This window comes from Magallana gigas, chromosome 2 (assembly GCF_963853765.1).
Source record: "Magallana gigas chromosome 2, xbMagGiga1.1, whole genome shotgun sequence".
NCBI lineage: Eukaryota > Metazoa > Mollusca > Bivalvia > Ostreida > Ostreidae > Magallana > Magallana gigas.
Window position 1 is genome coordinate 46,363,376 of NC_088854.1, and position 19,484 is coordinate 46,382,859.

At 32.2% G+C, this 19,484-nt stretch overlaps 1 protein-coding gene and 1 long non-coding RNA gene across 2 annotated transcripts; one reads left to right on the plus strand and one right to left on the minus strand.

Annotated features, from left to right (window-relative positions):
* The first annotated feature begins 4,356 nt into the window (after positions 1–4,356).
* LOC109619518 (uncharacterized) lies at positions 4,357–6,034 on the plus strand. Its single transcript, XR_010710447.1, has 3 exons — positions 4,357–4,405; positions 4,613–4,768; positions 4,879–6,034. It is a non-coding gene; the product is annotated as an uncharacterized lncRNA (long non-coding RNA).
* A 1,681-nt stretch (positions 6,035–7,715) lies between these two features.
* LOC105340895 (kelch domain-containing protein 1) lies at positions 7,716–14,383 on the minus strand. The gene is made up of 10 exons (XM_034448330.2): positions 14,207–14,383; positions 13,373–13,449; positions 12,589–12,816; positions 12,382–12,481; positions 11,719–11,787; positions 10,909–11,048; positions 10,686–10,798; positions 9,996–10,165; positions 9,084–9,136; positions 7,716–8,968 (listed from the first exon to the last, which is right to left on the minus strand). The coding sequence occupies exons 1-10, from the start codon at positions 14,378–14,380 to the stop codon at positions 8,761–8,763; spliced, it is 1,332 nt and encodes a 443-aa protein (XP_034304221.2). The 5' UTR covers positions 14,381–14,383; the 3' UTR covers positions 7,716–8,760.
* Positions 14,384–19,484: the final 5,101 nt, after the last annotated feature.

A 19,484-nucleotide genomic window follows, 5' to 3' on the forward strand; every position in this document is an offset into this window, starting at 1 on the left:
ACTGATAACTCTAAACAATTAATACTTAGAGAAAAATGTTTTATTTGTGAGTATTGTAATATCTCAAATCAAAACCTACATATATAATCACATACGTTTTATGTTACCTGTGTATATATGTTATCTTATTTATAAACAAAAGTAAGATTGATACGGAAATATTTTATTCAATCCGCCATTAAAACGGGCACCATCCCACATTCAACAGCAGTAGTCTCTAAATTTGGTACAAAATATATTGTTATTGCATGCCATTTTACAGTATGAAGAGTTGCAGAAAGCTGCAAACAAAATTATTTTATTTTACTTTTTATGTCAACTCACAATTAATTCAGTTTATTAAAGCGAGATATTATTATTTCTCATAAATGACAATACCATCGATATTTTTCGCGTTCTGGTCAGTTCTGGTGTAACAACCTTAACTATGGCCTATCTAAAGATCATTTCAGCAACCGCCTCGTAAAAATTGAAAAAGGTAAGATATGCATGTGTCTTTGAGGCATTGATATAACATTTTTCCAAATGTTTTTTAAAACAGTAATGGTATTGTAACATTTATATTACAGGCTGTTTTCATAAATCTTTTTTGATATATGCACACTTTGATTTAAAGCAAATGTTTTCTTTTCGATGTTTTTAGAGTAAGTAGATTAATTTGCTTGTATATCAATATCAAGTGGAATTTCACTTTCCCACACGAGTATATAATGAATGAATATTTTTCTAGCATTAATTAACATTAAAAAAATGATGTCTAGCAACTTTCGGTTATGACGTTAAAAAGATTACTTGCGGTTTATCCCTCCGCGTGCTTCAAATAGTGCAAGTCAAATTAAGAGTACATACGACAGTTTTTTTTTCAATAAAAATATGATAAATTGTAGTCAATTAAGGAAAACAGTTACTTAATTGATAATCTTAATCCATCCTTTTGCATTTTCCTACAGCAGACAACCTTTGTTTACGTTTGAAAGCGACGTAGTGATACACAATGTAAGACAGAAAAATCTCACACTGCTGTCTCACACTGGACAAACCGATCTCACACCGGTAATAATGCGAGAAAAACAAATTCAATGGAGTCAGCTAGCAGAGGCCATTTCACTTGGACAAAGATACTCATGCCTTTTTCTTCTGTAAAGATCGCAGGATACCTGCACGCACATTTACGAAAAATTCCTAGCTAAGATTCTTCTTAAGAAAATTCCTAAGATAAAACATAAGAAAAATCTAGGTCCATCCTGAATCAAACTTAGTGGTGAAAACCAAAGCTGTATTAGGAATATCCTCAAAATGCTTAAATCATTATAATATAGAAATACATAACACTTTGGTTTCAAGTAGTTGTTGTATATGTGGAAAATAAAAAGACATGTTTAAGTCATTATAACGAAGATTCATGCGTTTTAAAAAAGCGAAATGAAGTATAATTTTTGATTTGATGCAAAAATTATTAACTGAAATACATACAATGTATATCGTATTTTACATGCTTTACATGCATTTGTTAATATTACATTGATTACATAACGATTCTTAAAAATATAGTCGCATTGGAGTCATGCGCGGATCTAGGGGGGGGGGGTGCTATGCTTGTCAAGATTTCTGATGATAAGTGTAGCCCCCCACCCTACGACTTTCAATTCGGACCCCCCCCCCTGGAAAAAGTTTCTGGATCCGCGCATGTGGAGCCTACAAGTTCTTAAATCAAGAGCCAACAAACACCTTTTCCCAAGCGCGGAAATTTTCATTCTTGATAATAATGAATGCCCAGGAAGATTTCTAAAACGGAAATTTTTAAATATTGAAATCAAATTTCTAAAGATTATCGGAAAAGGAAAATGTTAGACTTTGAAATCAAATTTCTAAACATTATCGAAAAAGGAAACGATCCTATTTTAAAAATACTCCGAAGTATCCATATCATTTGAATTAAAAAATCTAAGTTGGGGAGAAAATATTTTTTTCACAATTTCAAACGTATATCGTTTTAGGTGCAGCTAAACAATAAAGGAAGGAAGGGAGGGGTTTACACCTATATATATATATATCATTTCCCCCCATCAACCTCCAATTAATTTCGTTAACTCTTTTCGACAAACGCTAACTTTCTTATATTTTTTTCTACCAAATAATCAAATCGGTTCGTATTTCGTGGAGTGGTTATACTTCTAACATTCTCTACGAAATCGATTCAATAGCTCTGTTAGACCCTCATATCCCCCTCTAGATCTGCGCTCGAGTTAAAAAGTTTAAGTCGTTCTGATGTATTATTTTGATATAAAATAGAGTAACCGGTTATTTTTTTTAACTGACTAGAGTTATAGTAAAGAGACATGAGGCATTCTCATAACCATAAATGTCCATAAATGTACCTTCCTACATACACGTACAATGTATGTTGATGCCTAGGACCAGAATCACCCATGCGATATAAAATATCTACGTTTTGGTGTCATGTTGTAAATTTTGAATTTACTGGGCCTAAAATGTAAATAAAAAAAATTACAGCACGACAAATTCATTTCGTAAATTTTGTATTAATACAAGTTCAGTAAATTTGAAATTTACAACATGACATCGGGAAAAAAAGGAATTTCCTAAAGAATGAAATAATATTCTAAATTGTTTTTCATATTACATATTATTTGATATGTTTCAAATATATTTTTAAGTCTACCAAACATTTTCTTTTCGTAAAATTTGAGTACATCAAAAGTTACATATAAGAATATATTAAACATGAAAGGTGTCTGTTTCATTTTCCAACAGATTATTTAGTCAGTAACTATGCGTTTCAATTTTACATCTTAAAACTGCTTACGGATATCTATATGTAGGCTGACAAAATCTGAAGACCATTGTTTACGATTGTCATCGTCAACTCAATTTTCTATAAGCGTTTATTAAATCTAATATTTTTCTTAATTTATCCAAGTTCTTAGAATTCCCTGGATTGTATGTTTTACTGTCTGTACATATTTCAGAAGACAAAGAGTACATAGTACTGATCTTAACTTCTATATTGTAGTGGAATGTTCGGATTAAAAATTTTTTTAGTTATTTCCTTGTTTATCATAATCATAATTATGTAAATATTAAATCATATATAATAGAAGTAGATATATTACACGAAGCATGAAGTTCTGGGATTTCTTTCCGTTTTATGTTCTATGGAAAATGCGTAATATTTCGGTGCATTGGTTAATTATTGCTATCAATAACGTGTTATTTTGTCAAACTAAAGATTGTATCTCTGGAAAAGTTGAAAACAACCGGTAAGTATAACCTAACTTTTATTATAAACCTGATAAAGGATTAATTTATTTTTCGAAGCCTGGAGTTGTTGGTGTGGTGAATCTAGTAGATAGGTCTTATAAACCTTATTTACCTTTCTCTTGTCCTACATCTCTGTGGAGTGATGGTAGTTAGTTATACATGTATTTGCATTTTCTTCAGGGATATGAAAATCTTATATAGTTTATCCAACCACCGAAGGTAATAGAGAAAAAAGATATTGATAGGTAGATTTTTAGAAAAGTAAATTCTGGGCGAAATACATGTATCCATAATGGAAAATTATTAAAATTTCCAGAATTATTACCATATTCCGGAATTTTTAATGCACAACTTATAATGTCATATTTATGTAATTTACATTTGTACAACTTGTTGTAAAACGCTTTATACGGTCGAATATATCCGTGCTTTTCTCAGATATACACTTTCACAAGTTTACTAATGATTGATGCAAGGAGGAAAATATTATTTCCTGTTCGTATTCCAATCACAATTGGTGAATTAAAATCTGGTATTTGCAAACGAAGAAATGTCTAGAAAACGATTTTCCTTGTTTTTATTTTTAGAAGCTCTTAGATTAAAATAAAATGCGCCATCTTTCAATGCATTATATTTTTGGGATTTTTAATGTAATATTATGTCACACGGATAAGTGTACCATTGAAACAACTGAAACGTAGGTATACCTTAAACTGGTTGATATTAATATATTATCTTTATTGTTTTCAATTTGTTTTTTAACAATATGCATGACGATTTAGGAGCTGTGAAAAGTCGCAATAGACATTGAATATGATTTCAAAGATTAAGACACCTGTTATTCATAAAATTTCAATGCCTTTAAACGTAATGTTGATTGATCGAGTTTTGTTTAGCGTCCCGCACAGTATATGATAATTTATTTATAGACGGACATTTCTTTTTGACTAGTTCTCAATCCATGTACGTCTTTCGTTCATTTATAACTCATGTCCAGCGTCATTTATAAAGAGACAGACAACTTCATAAATATGCATTTACAAAATTAATGTATAATTGTAATATTTCTTTTTTAGACTTCCATGTTGTACTAACTATTTTTTGGAAAATGGAGAATGTAAAGGTAAATATGGAAGTGAATTGACTTAACTGTTTATAGTATAGAAATCATTCTTAACTAAATCCTGTTATAAAATTGCATATAAAATTTTTTTAAAAAAATTGCTAAAATCTGTCCAAAGCAACTGATTTATTTAGCATTTGAATCTTTAAAAATGTGTTACATAGCATGTTAAAGTTAATTCTTGTTGGTTTATAAATGTATCCATAGTATGTCTGCCAGGATATTTTGGAATGAATTGTTCTGCACGATGTGTATACCCTAGCTATGGTCAACACTGTCAGCATACGTGTGACTGTAACGTCACAGATTGTAACCATGTACATGGATGTCAAGGAAATTATTTACAGAATGGGACCTCTACAGGTTGGTACATGTGCATTGTTCAAACACTTATTTTAAACTCTTGTATACATTTTTAAATGTATTACTTAGTATGAATATATGTATACTTTTTTCACTTCACTTTTATTTAGGTGTAGGTTTACCAGATGTTACGCCATTGTTTTCAATGATCACATGGTCAACGATATCATCAACTGGAGACAAAACAAATAAACACAATAAAGATAAAAAGAAATCCGGTTTTGATAGTTCAACATTAGCAATTATACTTGTGGGTTTTGTTCTTTTGTGTTTATTCGTATTGACTGGAGTACCATGGATATCAAAGTTCATTCGAAGAAACTGTACAGATCTTGTGAATGCAGAAGACAATGATACAAATACGATAGAAACTGTTTATATGGAAATAAATGCAGAGTCTGATCAACAGGAGTCTCAAACCAACACAATAGGAGCAACTGTCTTGACAAGATCATGCACGTCACTGGATGGAGAGGAAACTAGACCGGAACTTCCGGCAAGAAATAATCAACATCAAAAGACAAACACAACACACACCAATAAAGACGGTGAAACAGATAACGTTCAAAACTAAAGTGGTTTTTAATTAAATACTTATCTTTGTGTCTTTCATTGGTTAATCATCTGCAAACTAAAGTTTAGGTGATTATAGAGTAAAAGTGATCTCAAGCTACAAGACTTTTTGATAACTGGTTTTTTTTTTAGCAACAGTACTGAGTAGAAACTAGGGTGCCATTTTTACCCCATCCTTTTCATAGATGTTTAATTTAGTCTAATAAAAATTTCTCCTCTCACTTATCAATTTGATTATGATCAGCCTAATATTGCTAATGAAAATTTAAAACTACAAACAATGGTTGATAAAAACACAGTTATAAACAAGGATACATGGGTGAGTAGATCGGTGGATTTTTTTTCCATGAAAATTAATTGTATTAAGTAATTCAAATTAAACACTGTAATTTTGATCTCGGAATATATTTTACATTTAATGTATCAAAATTAATTATATTTCTGGAATAATTACTATAACCCAGTTTTTCCAATGAACACTAATGAACATATTTGAGATTAGATCAAGGCTGTTGAGTGATGCAAGTTCAAATAAAATTACATCGATTTCCTGTTTATTAAAATCACTTTACAATAAAACTGGCGACTTAAATGAAGTTTTTGCGCCTTTATTTCTATTCCGGTCTCATTGTTTCAAACTAAAAAGGATTATCATTTAAAGCATTGTAATATGGGTGTTTTAATATGATGATATGTCAAACGAATAACTAAACCATTAAAAATTTACAAATGTGACGTTTTGTACATCATGATCACGAAGCCTATTTTTTATCTCTCTTTTCTCAAAAGCAAACAACAAACAAATCATTGCACGACGTAGAAAAATCACCACCAGAACAGGAATATCTCTTTCTAAATCTTGACCATGCACCTGCCCATTCAGATCATTGTCCCATCCCTCCACAGCAGAGGTCAAAAGGTAAAGCTCTCAGATTTACATCTTCCTTTAACCTACTCATGGAGAAGAGAAAAAGTCAATCGGTATTCCTCCAAAGAAACTGGAAAAAAGAAAGAGAGGAAACTATCTTCTCTATCCAAGAGACATTTCATAGATTTGAGCGACAGGATAAATCAGATATAAATTAAGTCTACCAGCCAGGTCAGATTAATACATCAGACAACACGTGCACATTGGTGTTTTGTTTGATGGTGAAAAAAAACCTTTGTATTTTAAAGATGTTTTATCCAAATCAGCTTTTTATATAGATTAAATGAATGGTTCATGTTATCAAAGATTTTTGCTCTCTCGATGAAATCTACAGACAGGTTTAATAAATACATAAAATATCAAGTGAAGGTCATAAAATTTCAGCATGAGCTCTCTTAATTCTTTTATATTATACTATTTACATTTTCTAGTGTCTTTGTCTGTGATTACACTATAAATCGATTTTGTACTGTACAGTCCTTAATACATGCATATCTATGACCAATCATCATTGTTGATAACTCGACAATTAAAACCAAACTACATGTAACAAGCTAACTGCAGAACTGTGAATGAAGCTAAATGTATATACGTGTATACTGTACAAATTTGGTTTACATGTCGGTTGAAAATGTACAGTTTTAACATACAAAAAAATTGCAATTTACTTTAGCACAAACAAATTCAGCCAGATTTGGACTTAATTAACCAAACTTCCTATAAACATATTGTGGACATTCTTAATAAAAAATTCTTTAGACATTTTACTACTAATACCGTCACTATTTTTCAATTAGACTTTCTTTGAAACACACCGACTTTGGAAAATCGCGCATGCTGATCTTATTTACATGTAAAACGTCAGAGGATTTTTTTTAGACATGTTTTGAATTATCAGTCAAAAAACTGCATGTAAGTAGAACAAGAGTTTGGGCTCGACACAATGAGTGGAACTGTCATTGTTTAAGGAATAATGAATCATTCTTTGAGTATTATGAGGTAATAATTTCGGTCGGGGCGTGATCAAATCCAATAAAGCCCGAAGAGTGTGAAATTAATAGCATATTGTTTTAGGCTTAAAGCTTGGTTATGTAAATGTCAACAATATGGTGTGTCGATGTATCTATTTCGTAAATGTCCGATATTACGTGATTTCTTATTTGTATATAATGTTCAGCCATTGTAGGATAAAATAAAAAAAAGCAAACCCCGCTGGCGCCCCAATTATACCTTATTTGAAGTTATTGGACAGTATCATAATAGTACAAAATCGTTACATTAGTATTGTCACAGGCAAAGACACTGAAACATGTAAATATAAGATCATACACCTCTCCTGATGAAATGGAAACGAGGCTGGAATTTTCAGCATGGAATAAACTGATAAAATGAAATTTGTCCACGAACAACACGCTAATGAAACGTAAAAAAAAAACCATACCCGTGTTCACAACAAAAATGACATGCAGATTTTATTTCTAGGATCAATTCTAACAACAAGAACCTACAATTTATAAAACATCATACATGTAGATGTATTTATCATTAAAGTTAATGGACAGTAATTCATTGAAGTTTTATAATTTATTAACAGTCGGTTACATTTGATATCTTTGTTCAAATAGTGTCATCTATTTACAGCCACTAAGTATTTATCCTCTTATTTCGAAAACGACCTGCCTGTGTATGAATATACACATTTCTTTAATTCTTAAAACACCTTTAAGTGCAATAAATTATTCTTCGCTAATCTAATATCAACTTTAATTTGAACAACTATTATAAATAGTTGAAAAATTGCTCATTGATATCCTTTTCGTCCTTTAAATGCAGACTTGGCTTGGATTCATCCTTGATCATCGAAACTTAGCTACAATGAGAGAAGCAACTCAACGGAGTTGACTGGGCTGACCTACGATATCCGTATATTTTGGTTTCATTAATATTCAAGGGTATCAATTTTCGTGGATAAAGTGAAAATCGCAGAATCAAGAATAAGTAAATTCGTGGCCAATTACCCTATTAACCAAAATTGCTAATGGAAATTGCACTTCAATGAACATTTTATTACACGGATCAACTTAACAATGAAATCCACGAAAATTGGTATTCAACGAATATTGACAAATTTATAGTACATGTAGCATGGTAACTACGCAAACCATCACATAAGTAATAAGTCCAAAGCTTGTGAAACAAAGCAGGCAGTTTACTTATTGTCTTAAACTGAAGAGTAATATTGCAACCTTTGAATCCCGAAAATAAAGGTTTTTACATACATAAAAAAAATTAATTAAAAAAAAATAGAAAAATCCCATGATCTTGGAAAGGTAAGATATACCAATACTTGGAAAAAAAGCATTAATATCCTGTAATGAAGTCATCACAGACAAAAATTCGGAATGCTGTTTGTAATGCAAAATCTTTTGATTCACTTGTTCAAGTAACCAGCTTGAACATTTCCATTTTGGTTACCACTGGTCTATATACACTATGATATGACACAAGTCTGTCCTGTGCGAGTCGTACCCCCCTCACCGTCTGAGTCCGAGTGTGATTCTGAACCCGTGTCAGTGGACATCAATAACTGAATGTCAAGGTCTTCTTTACGATTCAACCAATCACAGAACTGCCGTGGTAATGAGTCCCACTGAGCCCCTAACCTGACACGATGTCTGTACGCACATTCTAAACAAAGTCTGCAATAGAATGTACAAAACATCATAGTGATATTGTTTTCTATTGTTAAAAATACATCTGCATAAGATCGAAATAAGTAATATATTTATCTAAAAGAATTCCTTGCTCACTTACCTACTTAATGTGTAAGGTTGCAACTGAAACAAAAGTATATCATTCCTGTGGTCCTAAAAAAGACAAAACAAAAATTTTACATGAAAAAAAGATCTTTTTAAACATAGTCTTGCTTGCAGAATGCATCCCATGTTCTCCATATTTGGTTACGACTAACACTTGAGTCATATATTTTTCAAACTTCTCTCAACTTCTTCTTTGTCCAACTATTTCAACAAGATACATGTAATGGGATTTTCTTCCAATATATTAGTTACACGGTGCTCTATCTACTTTCAAATTGATATACTAGTACATGTACTCCTAATCATACCTTTTTATTGTAAAATTTTAATTAACTACTTTAGTAGAAAAAGGTATGGTTTAAGAATTCATAATGAATTTCCGTTATTCAGTATTGTTGGGAGAAAGCTCCGCTCTAATTGAAATACGATAATGTTATAGAAACTGCCATCTTATTTAAAAATTGGTTTGAATAAAGAAGTCCCTTTTTAAAAAATAAAATTCACCCCATTTTACATAAAAAATCAAGGTTTAGTTACGTGCAGAATTTTAAAACACATCAAAACATTTTGCAGCATATATTCTGAAGAATCTTATCATCTTGCAGCTCATATTGCTTTTAAAAAGTCTGTAGAGAAGATTGTTGCTGTTTCTGATTCACCATGCTGCATGTTCATATTTTAAAGAAATACACATGTATTACTTGTGCAATTAATGCTTCTCTATGACTTATTTGAATATGAGATCTTTTTTATCAAATAATGTACTAGATTAGAATTTGATGATTGACAAAAATAAACATTCTATTCTGAAACCTTAATTCCTCTATGCTGCGTGACAAGCTTGGAACTCCTTGCACGTAGAAGCACTTGAACATAGGAATTAACAGGCCAAGTAATAAATACATACCACTTGACTCTCTTCCTCGTTTGCGAGGATATTGTTGCCACATCCCCCAAACACAAGAACTTCCTGGTTATGGGTGACACATGCTGTGTGCCAAAGGCGTGGTTTATTGGTCGGAAAATGGGTTAACTGAGTCCAACTCAGGGATGCCACATCAAGGATCCAGGCATCACCTAAAAACATTTTAATCAGACACATGTAACACAGTGCAAACTGCATTCTCTGCAATTAAAGCTTTTACAGGTTACTGTAGATTCCTTATTTTACGCGAGTACTTAATTCCGCGATTCAACGCTTTACCATAAAATCGCGAGAACATAAAACCGCGAATGGCGAAATTTCATCATAGTTTCATGTAGTTTACATGTCTCCCAAAATTAAAAGCGAGATTTTAGAATTCGCGAGAAGGGTTTCTGGCGATTTTACGCGGATATTAATTCTTCGCGTTTAATTAGGAATTTACAGTACTCAAAAATTGTGCATGTGTATTGCTTGTATCTGAGCAAGTAATTGTTTTAGGCAAGTAATAGGTTTAACATTAGGCAGAACCTTAAAATATATATTCATCAGACAGGGAGCAAAGGTTAAATGAAGACCTTATGTCTTTGATTTAATCACAACTTCATATTTGTTCCATACTAAATGACACAATAACACTGAACTGAAGTAAGGATGTGGTACCCATATACATACTTAATGGTACGCAGTTGTTGTTGAAGCCACCATACACAAACATTTGATTGGTTGAAACAGCACTGGCAGTGTGCCAAGATCTTCCCTCTGGCTGTTCACTGCTCACACACAGACTGAAAATTTGTAGCGTATATTATTTGCACGTTGACTCATTTCTGAATGAAAAAAATATGTAAAAACCAAAAAAAAAAAAAAAACAGAATAAAAAGTGAACTTTTCTAACCTCCCACTCCAGGTCATTGTACTAAGATCCAAACAGTGAAGGTCGTTCAGTCGGAGATTCATGTGTCTTCCTCCAAAAATAAACACCTTACAGCCAAAGCATACAGCCGAGTGTGCAGCTCTAGCTGAGGGCTTTTGTCCCTGTTGTATTCATAAATATAAAAATTCAGCCTGTTTTTTATTTATGTTTTGGAAACATGTTGTATTTTATTGTTTTGAAGAATAGGCCAAGGTTAGCATACCCTGTTCTTAGTTGGCCGGTTTTTTTTTTGTAAAAAAAAACCTGTGTAACAATAGCAAGAGCTTTAAGGATAATATTACATTTCCTGGCCTAGAGATTATTTATGAATAATTAAAAGCAATCAATGAAATTACTGTAAACCAATTTTTATTTGCATTCAAAAAATATGTGCAAGATTTGCTAAAGCCAATTCATCGCCAATATATCTTGTCAGGAATTAGTCTTTGCCGTATTTGTGTTATATCAAAACGAGTGTGGATAAAGCAGGTTCATGAAAAATAGTCATTGCGATTCAATTAATCTCCTGTAAATGGTAATTAAAGTGGTTTATAGTATAAACTCCTGTAAATGGTAATTAAAGTGGTTTATAGTATAAACTAGAAAATTTTTCAATTGATTTTATTTACATGCAAATGACCTTTTAATACTGACATGATAAATGGTCATGGAACATCATACAAATGAAGGCAACAATTCTTTAGGTACCAAGTATGAGGTCCCCATACAGTATGTTCAAAATACAGGTTATGTCCATCCAAAGAAATAGTAAGTTTGAATAATAACAATTACCTTTGTCTCAGCTATACTCCACTTCATAGTGATGAAGTCAAAAACACATAATTGGTTGTTCCAACCTCTCTATGAAATATCAAGTAAAGCAGTTTTAAACACTTCTCAAAACTTAAAGACATAATTTAAAAGTATTAGATAACTACATTTAAATTTACCCCTCTATTTACCTTTAATTCTAGAATAAAACATTTGGACTTCTCATTGAATCGCCACTTTGATTGTAATTTCAAATTGTAATATGGTTTTTTTTAAATGTAAGAAAGTCAGGTACTTCAAATTAACCATTGAAATATCATTTAAGGAATTCTAAAATCCTTTTATTAATTCATAACAGTAAAATAAAATTAATAATGGCAAATATCCATATCATTTAGCATTTAACATTTATTTGCATTGCTGAAATTTATTAAAATACATGTACAACATTCACTTCAACTGACTCCGCTAAACATGTATACTTGCTCTCTCTCTCTCTCTCTCTCCTCTCTCTCTCTCTCTCTCTCTCTCTCTCTCTCTCTCTCTCTCTCTCAAATGATATGGTCTTAAAAACCACACAGCAGAATAGAAGGATTAAAGATATCCTGTAACCCTGTACATAAAATTTTTATGTATCTTTTATCAAAAATCTTGTTCATGCTTTTTAAAAATGTATATACATACAAGATCAGATGTTTCATCCTGACAAAATGACCTGACTTCTTCCAAAAACACGTTGTCTTTAGAGTAATCTATCATTCCATATCCACCAAATGTATAAAACCTGTAAGCAATAAAAAGAAAAACTATAACATCTACCCACAGTCTATCCAAATAAGTAACATGACATAACAGTAAAAAAATTGACTTGTTAAACCTTGATTTCCATACTTTTTATCATAGAACCAAGACACAGTTTTGTCTCTGGGGCTGGGTGATGGACTAGAGGACTCGGGGGTCACTAATTCCCACTGTAGAGTGCTCAGATGAAGTTTGTATAGAGTATTCAGATACCCAAGTCCAGAATGTCCTCCAAACACGTACATGTAGTCCCCCTGGGCACAGGCAGAGCATCCCGAGGCTGGTATGGGGACAATGTCTCTATTCTTGCTTACAAACCTATTGAGAATGGAAAAAATTGCACATTCTTACCCTTATTGAACATGAAAAATTGTATATTACTTTTAAAAAGAATCACATGAATAATAGAACTGCTAACTATTATTTGTAATGTGAATCTTTGCAATTCTTTTTAATTCTGAATGCATATGACATGGTGTCTGGTGTTTCATTCTTAAATGGTATATTATACAACTGGCTGGCTCAGATGGTTTGATATATATATATATATATATATATATATATATATATATATATGCCTTTTTAAATGATCATGCATCTTAATCTGAATTCTTCCAACCATTCAATACATATCAATTACTTTTAATCATTATTAAATCATCATTAAATGACAAAGTTCAAATGAACTGAAGTGTCTGAGACCATTTCATCCATTTACATCTGCAAAATCTAATTTATTAGTACTTGTAAAATTATTTCCTGAGTACATAACATAAATATCATGAATATGTCATAATGTTTAATAATGTTTTTTATTTCATCCTTATATAGCATTATACAACACTGCCAAACAATGCCGAAAAAAAATTCTTACCAAACTTTAAATTCTGTATCATAAAGCCAGACTTCATGAGGAGGAAGATAAGCTAGATGATATGGATCATAATCATCCTAAAATTAAAAACAATATAAAATCAATAAAAGTATGTCCTTCTTGTACTATCATAGTCATATCATATGCATAACATATAGCAAAAAATATTGCATCAATATCAACTTATGCTCTCTGCAAAATACATGTAACATATAGCATGAAATATTGCATCAATGTCAACTTATGCTCTCTAGATCATGAGATCTGCAGTATATTTTTTGATACCCTAGTATATTTAAATTCTATAAATATCATAATATGCTCATCTACTATAAACAATGGATCAAAATAATTTTTTTTTAAATGATGCAGATATGCATTTAATGACCGTCTAATTAGGTATGCTTCAGATTGCTGACAAGAAAGACAACTCAACTTCTCACTCTATAAATCAGGCTGGTGATAACAATTCTTTGTCCCAAGAAGTAAAACCGTTTTAACAAGAGCTTGGACTTTGGGCAGTACGTGACAAACTCCTAGTTTTTCGATATTTGGCTCTCTGACCAATATAGAGGGGTAGATTTTTTCGATATGTGGTTTACTGAGCGACTGCATGATCAATAAAATTTCAGGTACCTGTGTCTTAACTGACACACTACTGCATCAAAAATCAATAATTTAACTGGACAGAACTTTAAATCATTTTTTTTTTTTGGAAAATGTAACATTTATTCCTAAAATCACGAGAATTTGCTCTTGATGGAAAAGATAAGAGATATATTATTTGTTATTTGTTTGTTGTTATTCTGATTCCCATTTATAATTTCGACTTACATTGTATCCTCCCCATACTATCATAAACTTTTCTACTAAAACTGAAACGTGTCCAGTACGCTCTGGAACTGTGCTACTTTTCCTGGGAGTCAGATCTGGCTTCATTCTGTTTGAACTTGTACATTCTGACTCTGATGAAATTGATCGTGTCTTTCCTCGGTTGTGATCCCCCATGATATAAACAATACAACATTCCGATCCCGATGTTTTTTTTAGCTGTCAAGGTGGAATATTGTACCAATATTTGATTAGAATAAAATAAAGCTAATGCAGCATTTATTTCAGAGTTTTACAATCTACTTCTTAATAACATTTGTATATTTGCTAAATTAACATTTATTGCTGTTTATCTATTATTAATTACCAGGAAATATAATTAATTTTGATAATAATATCACCTCCATCCTCGATGTATACAAATTCCAACAACAGCGTAAACTGTCCCAAGTTTAGTTATATCGTACATGTATAACATAGGTCAAAATTAAATTCATTCCTTAATCATACAAGGGTTGATTAAAATTAATGTCATTCAACGCACCGCGCTTCTCGTTGGCGCTTTATTATATATATAAAATGATGTATCAAAATTCGCCCAATCAAAATTCTAACTGGAATTAAAGATTTGTTTAAATTTCGTTGAATAATTAAACAAATATAAATATTTATAACATACTACAGGTTATACGTGACATCACCAGGTCATAAATTTTATTATCTTTTTTTCCCCAAACTTGTCATTTCAGAGCAAATGATATGGTTAAAAATTTTAAAAAAGCTCCGAACAATACAATATTTTTTTAAAAATAAATATATACATAGACTTTTCTAACTATTTTAAAAAGATAGAATACGTAACTGTCCATTTTGGTTATATATTATAGGTACCGTAACTACGTGGCGCTTTTTTGTCTCTAGATATTGGAATAAAAGGGCCAGATATGCAAATAGAGATACGATGCATATTTTGCTTTCGTAGATAGAAAAAACTGAAAACTAAATTAAAATTGAATAATTAGCCTAAAAATGAGAAAGAGTTTACACAGAACTTTTGGGGTTTATCCAATGTGTTTAAAGCCTATTTGCCATACTAAAACTGAATTAGATTGTCAGAAGACAAACACTCTGAAGTAAAATTAAATTTAAGTTATGTTCCTTTTTTCATCAGCTATAGGCAACGTTCATTTATACTTTTTGAATAGCAAAAAAAAACAAAAACAAAAAAAACCCTGATCGCACAGCAAATAATCCAATATACTACTCCATCGAACATAAAAAGAGTTTAATTAAAAAAAAGTATCTTGGTCATTTTTTTGCAAAGGACAGAATTCTAATCATGAAATTTTAACATAACGCCAAGAATCCAATAATGACGTCACCAGCGTGCGCTGACTATCCTTACCTCACGCTCTATAAAATAATATTATACATTTATTGCATGATTGTGAGGGAAATATGAAGATTTATTCCCCCATGGAAAATCATATTTCCCGAGGGCAACGCTTGAGGAAAATATGATTTTTCTGGGGGAATAAATCTTCATATTTCCCTCACAATCATGCAATACGTTGTTTATTATACCGAACGACAAGTGATACTATCGATTATACTTTCATGTTAAATACTCAATTCTGATTGGTTAAGGCGCAGTTGATAATCCGTTCTATTACCCTCGGCGTTTGCAACACACTTAGCAACGGGTACACAACGAATTGTTACATGCGCGTAAATAATGCGCGTACGGTTCGCCATAGAATTCACGTCATTCCTATATAAAAGCAGTAAAGTTTTCTTTAAAATTAAGACATTCAGTATAATAAAATAAATAGTGTCTGTTTGAGAGGGTAAGAGATGAAATTGACACCCCTCGAATACCATTGTCAACCTCCGCTTCGCATCGGTTGGTGTCAATTTCAACTCTTACCCTCCCAAACAGGCACTAATTATATAATGCATCGGCATCTGATCGTTTTTCAATTCTAGTAAAGCAATATACCGTAGTTAATTTTTACAGGTTTCTTGCCATGTCAGCTTTATGACATAAAAAAGATTTAAAACGATTTTAATAGAATTAAATATTAAATCAGATTTGATTTGATTTGAACATATTTTATTGTGTAAATAACACAAAAGGATTGGAAACAAGTTCTTGCAACTTACAAGTTCCTCTCCTAATTATAATACATACAATATATACAATTGTCATAGTACATGTAATATTACATGTTACTTATAGTTATTGACTTTATAATAATTAAATTCATAGACATACATTTACAAAGTAATTGCAAATATATAGTAGATAACGTTAATATACAGTATAGAAAGCAAAAGCAAAAGAGAATTTAATTATTAAATCTTCCAGACTCTTTAATGAACTTTTGAACTGCTGAAAAAATAAAGCAGTTTGTATTGTAAGACAAATTGTCACTACCCCAAAGAAGCAAATGTGAGTTAATTAAAACTGTTTCATCAAGCCTATTAAAAAGTAATTCAAAAAGATTGTTTCTTGCATTTACATAATTCTTGCATACAAAGAAAAAGTGATAAACATCCTCCTTTTGACCACAAATACAATTGGGTGATTCAATAATATTTCTTCTATACAGATCATAATACAAAATACAGTTGTGTCTATATATATTAAATCACATCGTATGCTCATCCTCGGAGTTTTTAATAAGCATGTAATGATAAATGAACGGGTGGGATATGATGAAAAATATGACGATGACAGGGAAATATGAAGTTTTATTGCCCTGGCACGTGATTGTCTAGAACCAATCAGATGTCGCATTATATAGAATAATCATATTGAGGTATAATAATACGTTTTCTTCAGAAATAATTAAATAACAAGAGTACCGCAAAAGCGGAGCGTCCCCTCCTTGTATTAAAAACATTGAAAGCGATCTCTTCATTATAATCATTAACTTCAATTTCTTATATCCATAGTATTCGTAGACTACACTATGTGGTTTGAAGGCAGGCTTTTGAAGTTGGATTTTGCTGTCGACTCTTTTAAATTTAGTTATTAGATGAAATTGACAGCGTGTGCCTCTACCATATGTGCTCCCCTCGCGGCATGAAATATATACAACTCATAGACTTATTCACTCCTGCAAGACTCTTTTAAATTTAGTTATTAGATGAAATTGACAGCGTGTGCCTCTACCATATGTGCTCCCCTTGCGGCATGAAATATATACAACTCATTGACTTATTCACTCCTGCAAATTAAAGCAATCAATAGGCATACTTCTTTGGGGTTTTTTAACTTTTGAAAGATTTAAGAAAATCATTGCAAGTCTCGATAAAAAGATGGTAAACTTTTGTGTGAATGAATAAAATAGAACCGAAATAATGAATTATATTTTATTCATATTCAATGTACGTTATTGGTCTCTGATGATAATCAATACAAAATGGAAATGAGTGCATGTTATAAAAAATTGAAACCTGGGGGATTATTCATTGAAACCTTCCGTGGCTAGGAATTCAGTTATTAATGAGTCTATACGTCAATTGGCGATATCATCGCGAATTTGACAATTTCATCCTCAATATTTTGGATACATGTACTATGTATCACATTGGAATTGCAGATAATATTATCTTTTGTGATTCATGGGGGATATGAAGGTAGCGACATTGCCGAAAAATAACTATCCGCACTAGTGGGTTATGTAAATTGTTTCTGCAATGATCGCCACCTTCATAATTCGCATGAATCATCAAAGATATTAATTAGTTCATTGCATGTGCGATTTGAGCATACTTTGTGGGGAAACATTTGACGTATATATAAATCCAATGGACTTGCGTCACAATCTGAGTTACCCTTCTTTAGTTATCAAACAGATTGGAGCCATTTTAACCTAGGACGTTTGGTTGTTTTGTAAAACAGCAATGTGACGTAGGCCTATTTATCTTATTGTCGTTCAACTGTGTCACATAGAAATTTACAACTGTACAATGCTGCTCCTATTTAATCTGTGCAAATATTGATTGAAACCTGCGTCAATTTCAACTTGTTCTGATGCAAAGGGTATATTGTTACAGCACACCAAAAGTCCAAGGTCTTGTTAAAATGTGTTTTGTTCAAAGGACTCTACATAATATGATGATACATGTAACATATCAACAATATTTTGAAGGTAGTGGTGATATACTCATCCACGTACGTGTTGGTGTCTATAAGTATTGACAGACTGGATGCCGTGGCCAGACCAATGAGATTCTCTCGTAGAGGTCAGTAAAAGACCAGTCTGGTCATAACCACCCCCTTCTTCTTACACTCGTCAGGAAGGGGAATGGTTTTATTCAAACCGGTAAGAGACCAACAACTTTTCCTTAATATAGCAAATCTACAATTTTCCTTTTTTCTTGGCATAATGGCCAACATTGATTTGCAATTGTGTTTTTGTAGAGTGCAGAGCAAAGGTCCTTATCGCAGCTGTTTGGGTTCTCTCATTTGTTTTTGCACTACCAACCCTTGTCCTGTTTGATGTCACAGACGAAAACGTCACCTATCTCGACAAAACCGTCACCTTGTGTGAGGCGCATTTCAATCATACACACGGACCAAAGGTTAGATTCATTCTAACAAGACCTCAGACTTTCTTGCATCAACACAAGTTGCAAATGACGCTGGTCTAAAGCGAAATGGGCACAAATTAGAAGACACAGCAAGCGCTGCACAGATCTTGTTGATTTCATTGAGCCATGATTGATTAACAATGACTTATAATTATGGTACATGTATAGGCCCTGTCACACCAAGCTGTGTCCCCACGGCATGTTCACGGCGTTGTAAAATTCATGGAATCGCCGTAGGATCGCAGGGAAAATTCAGAAAAAATGTACAGTTTTATTTGAAAATTTTACAAGTGGAGTCGTCACGGCGTCCTGACGGCGACCGAGGCGTTCTTACGGAGCTCCCACGGCGTGTAACTGCGTTTCCACGGAGTTCTACTTGGCGATTGACTGCGCTCTCGCTGAGTCTCCGCCGAGCGCTCATGACGTGCTGGGAGTTTTTACCGCGCGTCCACGGCGTGCTCTGCTCGCTGACTGCGCTCACAAGACGTTCTTTACTTTTTGGTAGGTTAATATTAATTTGTGCAATGGTATGGGAAACAAACAAGAATTTACAACTAGTAAATAAATGATTAAAAAATCATTTTGATTTTATGAAAAGGCACATTGTAATTGAAACATAGTTATAATTATTAATTATTATATCGCTTGCTATCGTGGTCTTGATGACAACACACTAGAA

Bases quoted from the DNA above. Each gene is read 5' to 3' on its own strand.
- LOC105340895 (XM_034448330.2), bottom strand. From the start codon at position 14,380: ATGGGGGATCACAACCGAGGAAAGACACGATCAATTTCATCAGAGTCA. The intron at 10,799-10,908 runs GTTAGAAAAGTT...ACAAATTTTCAG, and splicing joins ACAATGACCTGGAGTGGGAG to TCTGTGTGTGAGCAGTGAAC. The intron at 9,137-9,995 runs GTATGTATTTAT...TGTCTTTTTTAG, and splicing joins ACGAGGAAGAGAGTCAAGTG to GACCACAGGAATGATATACT.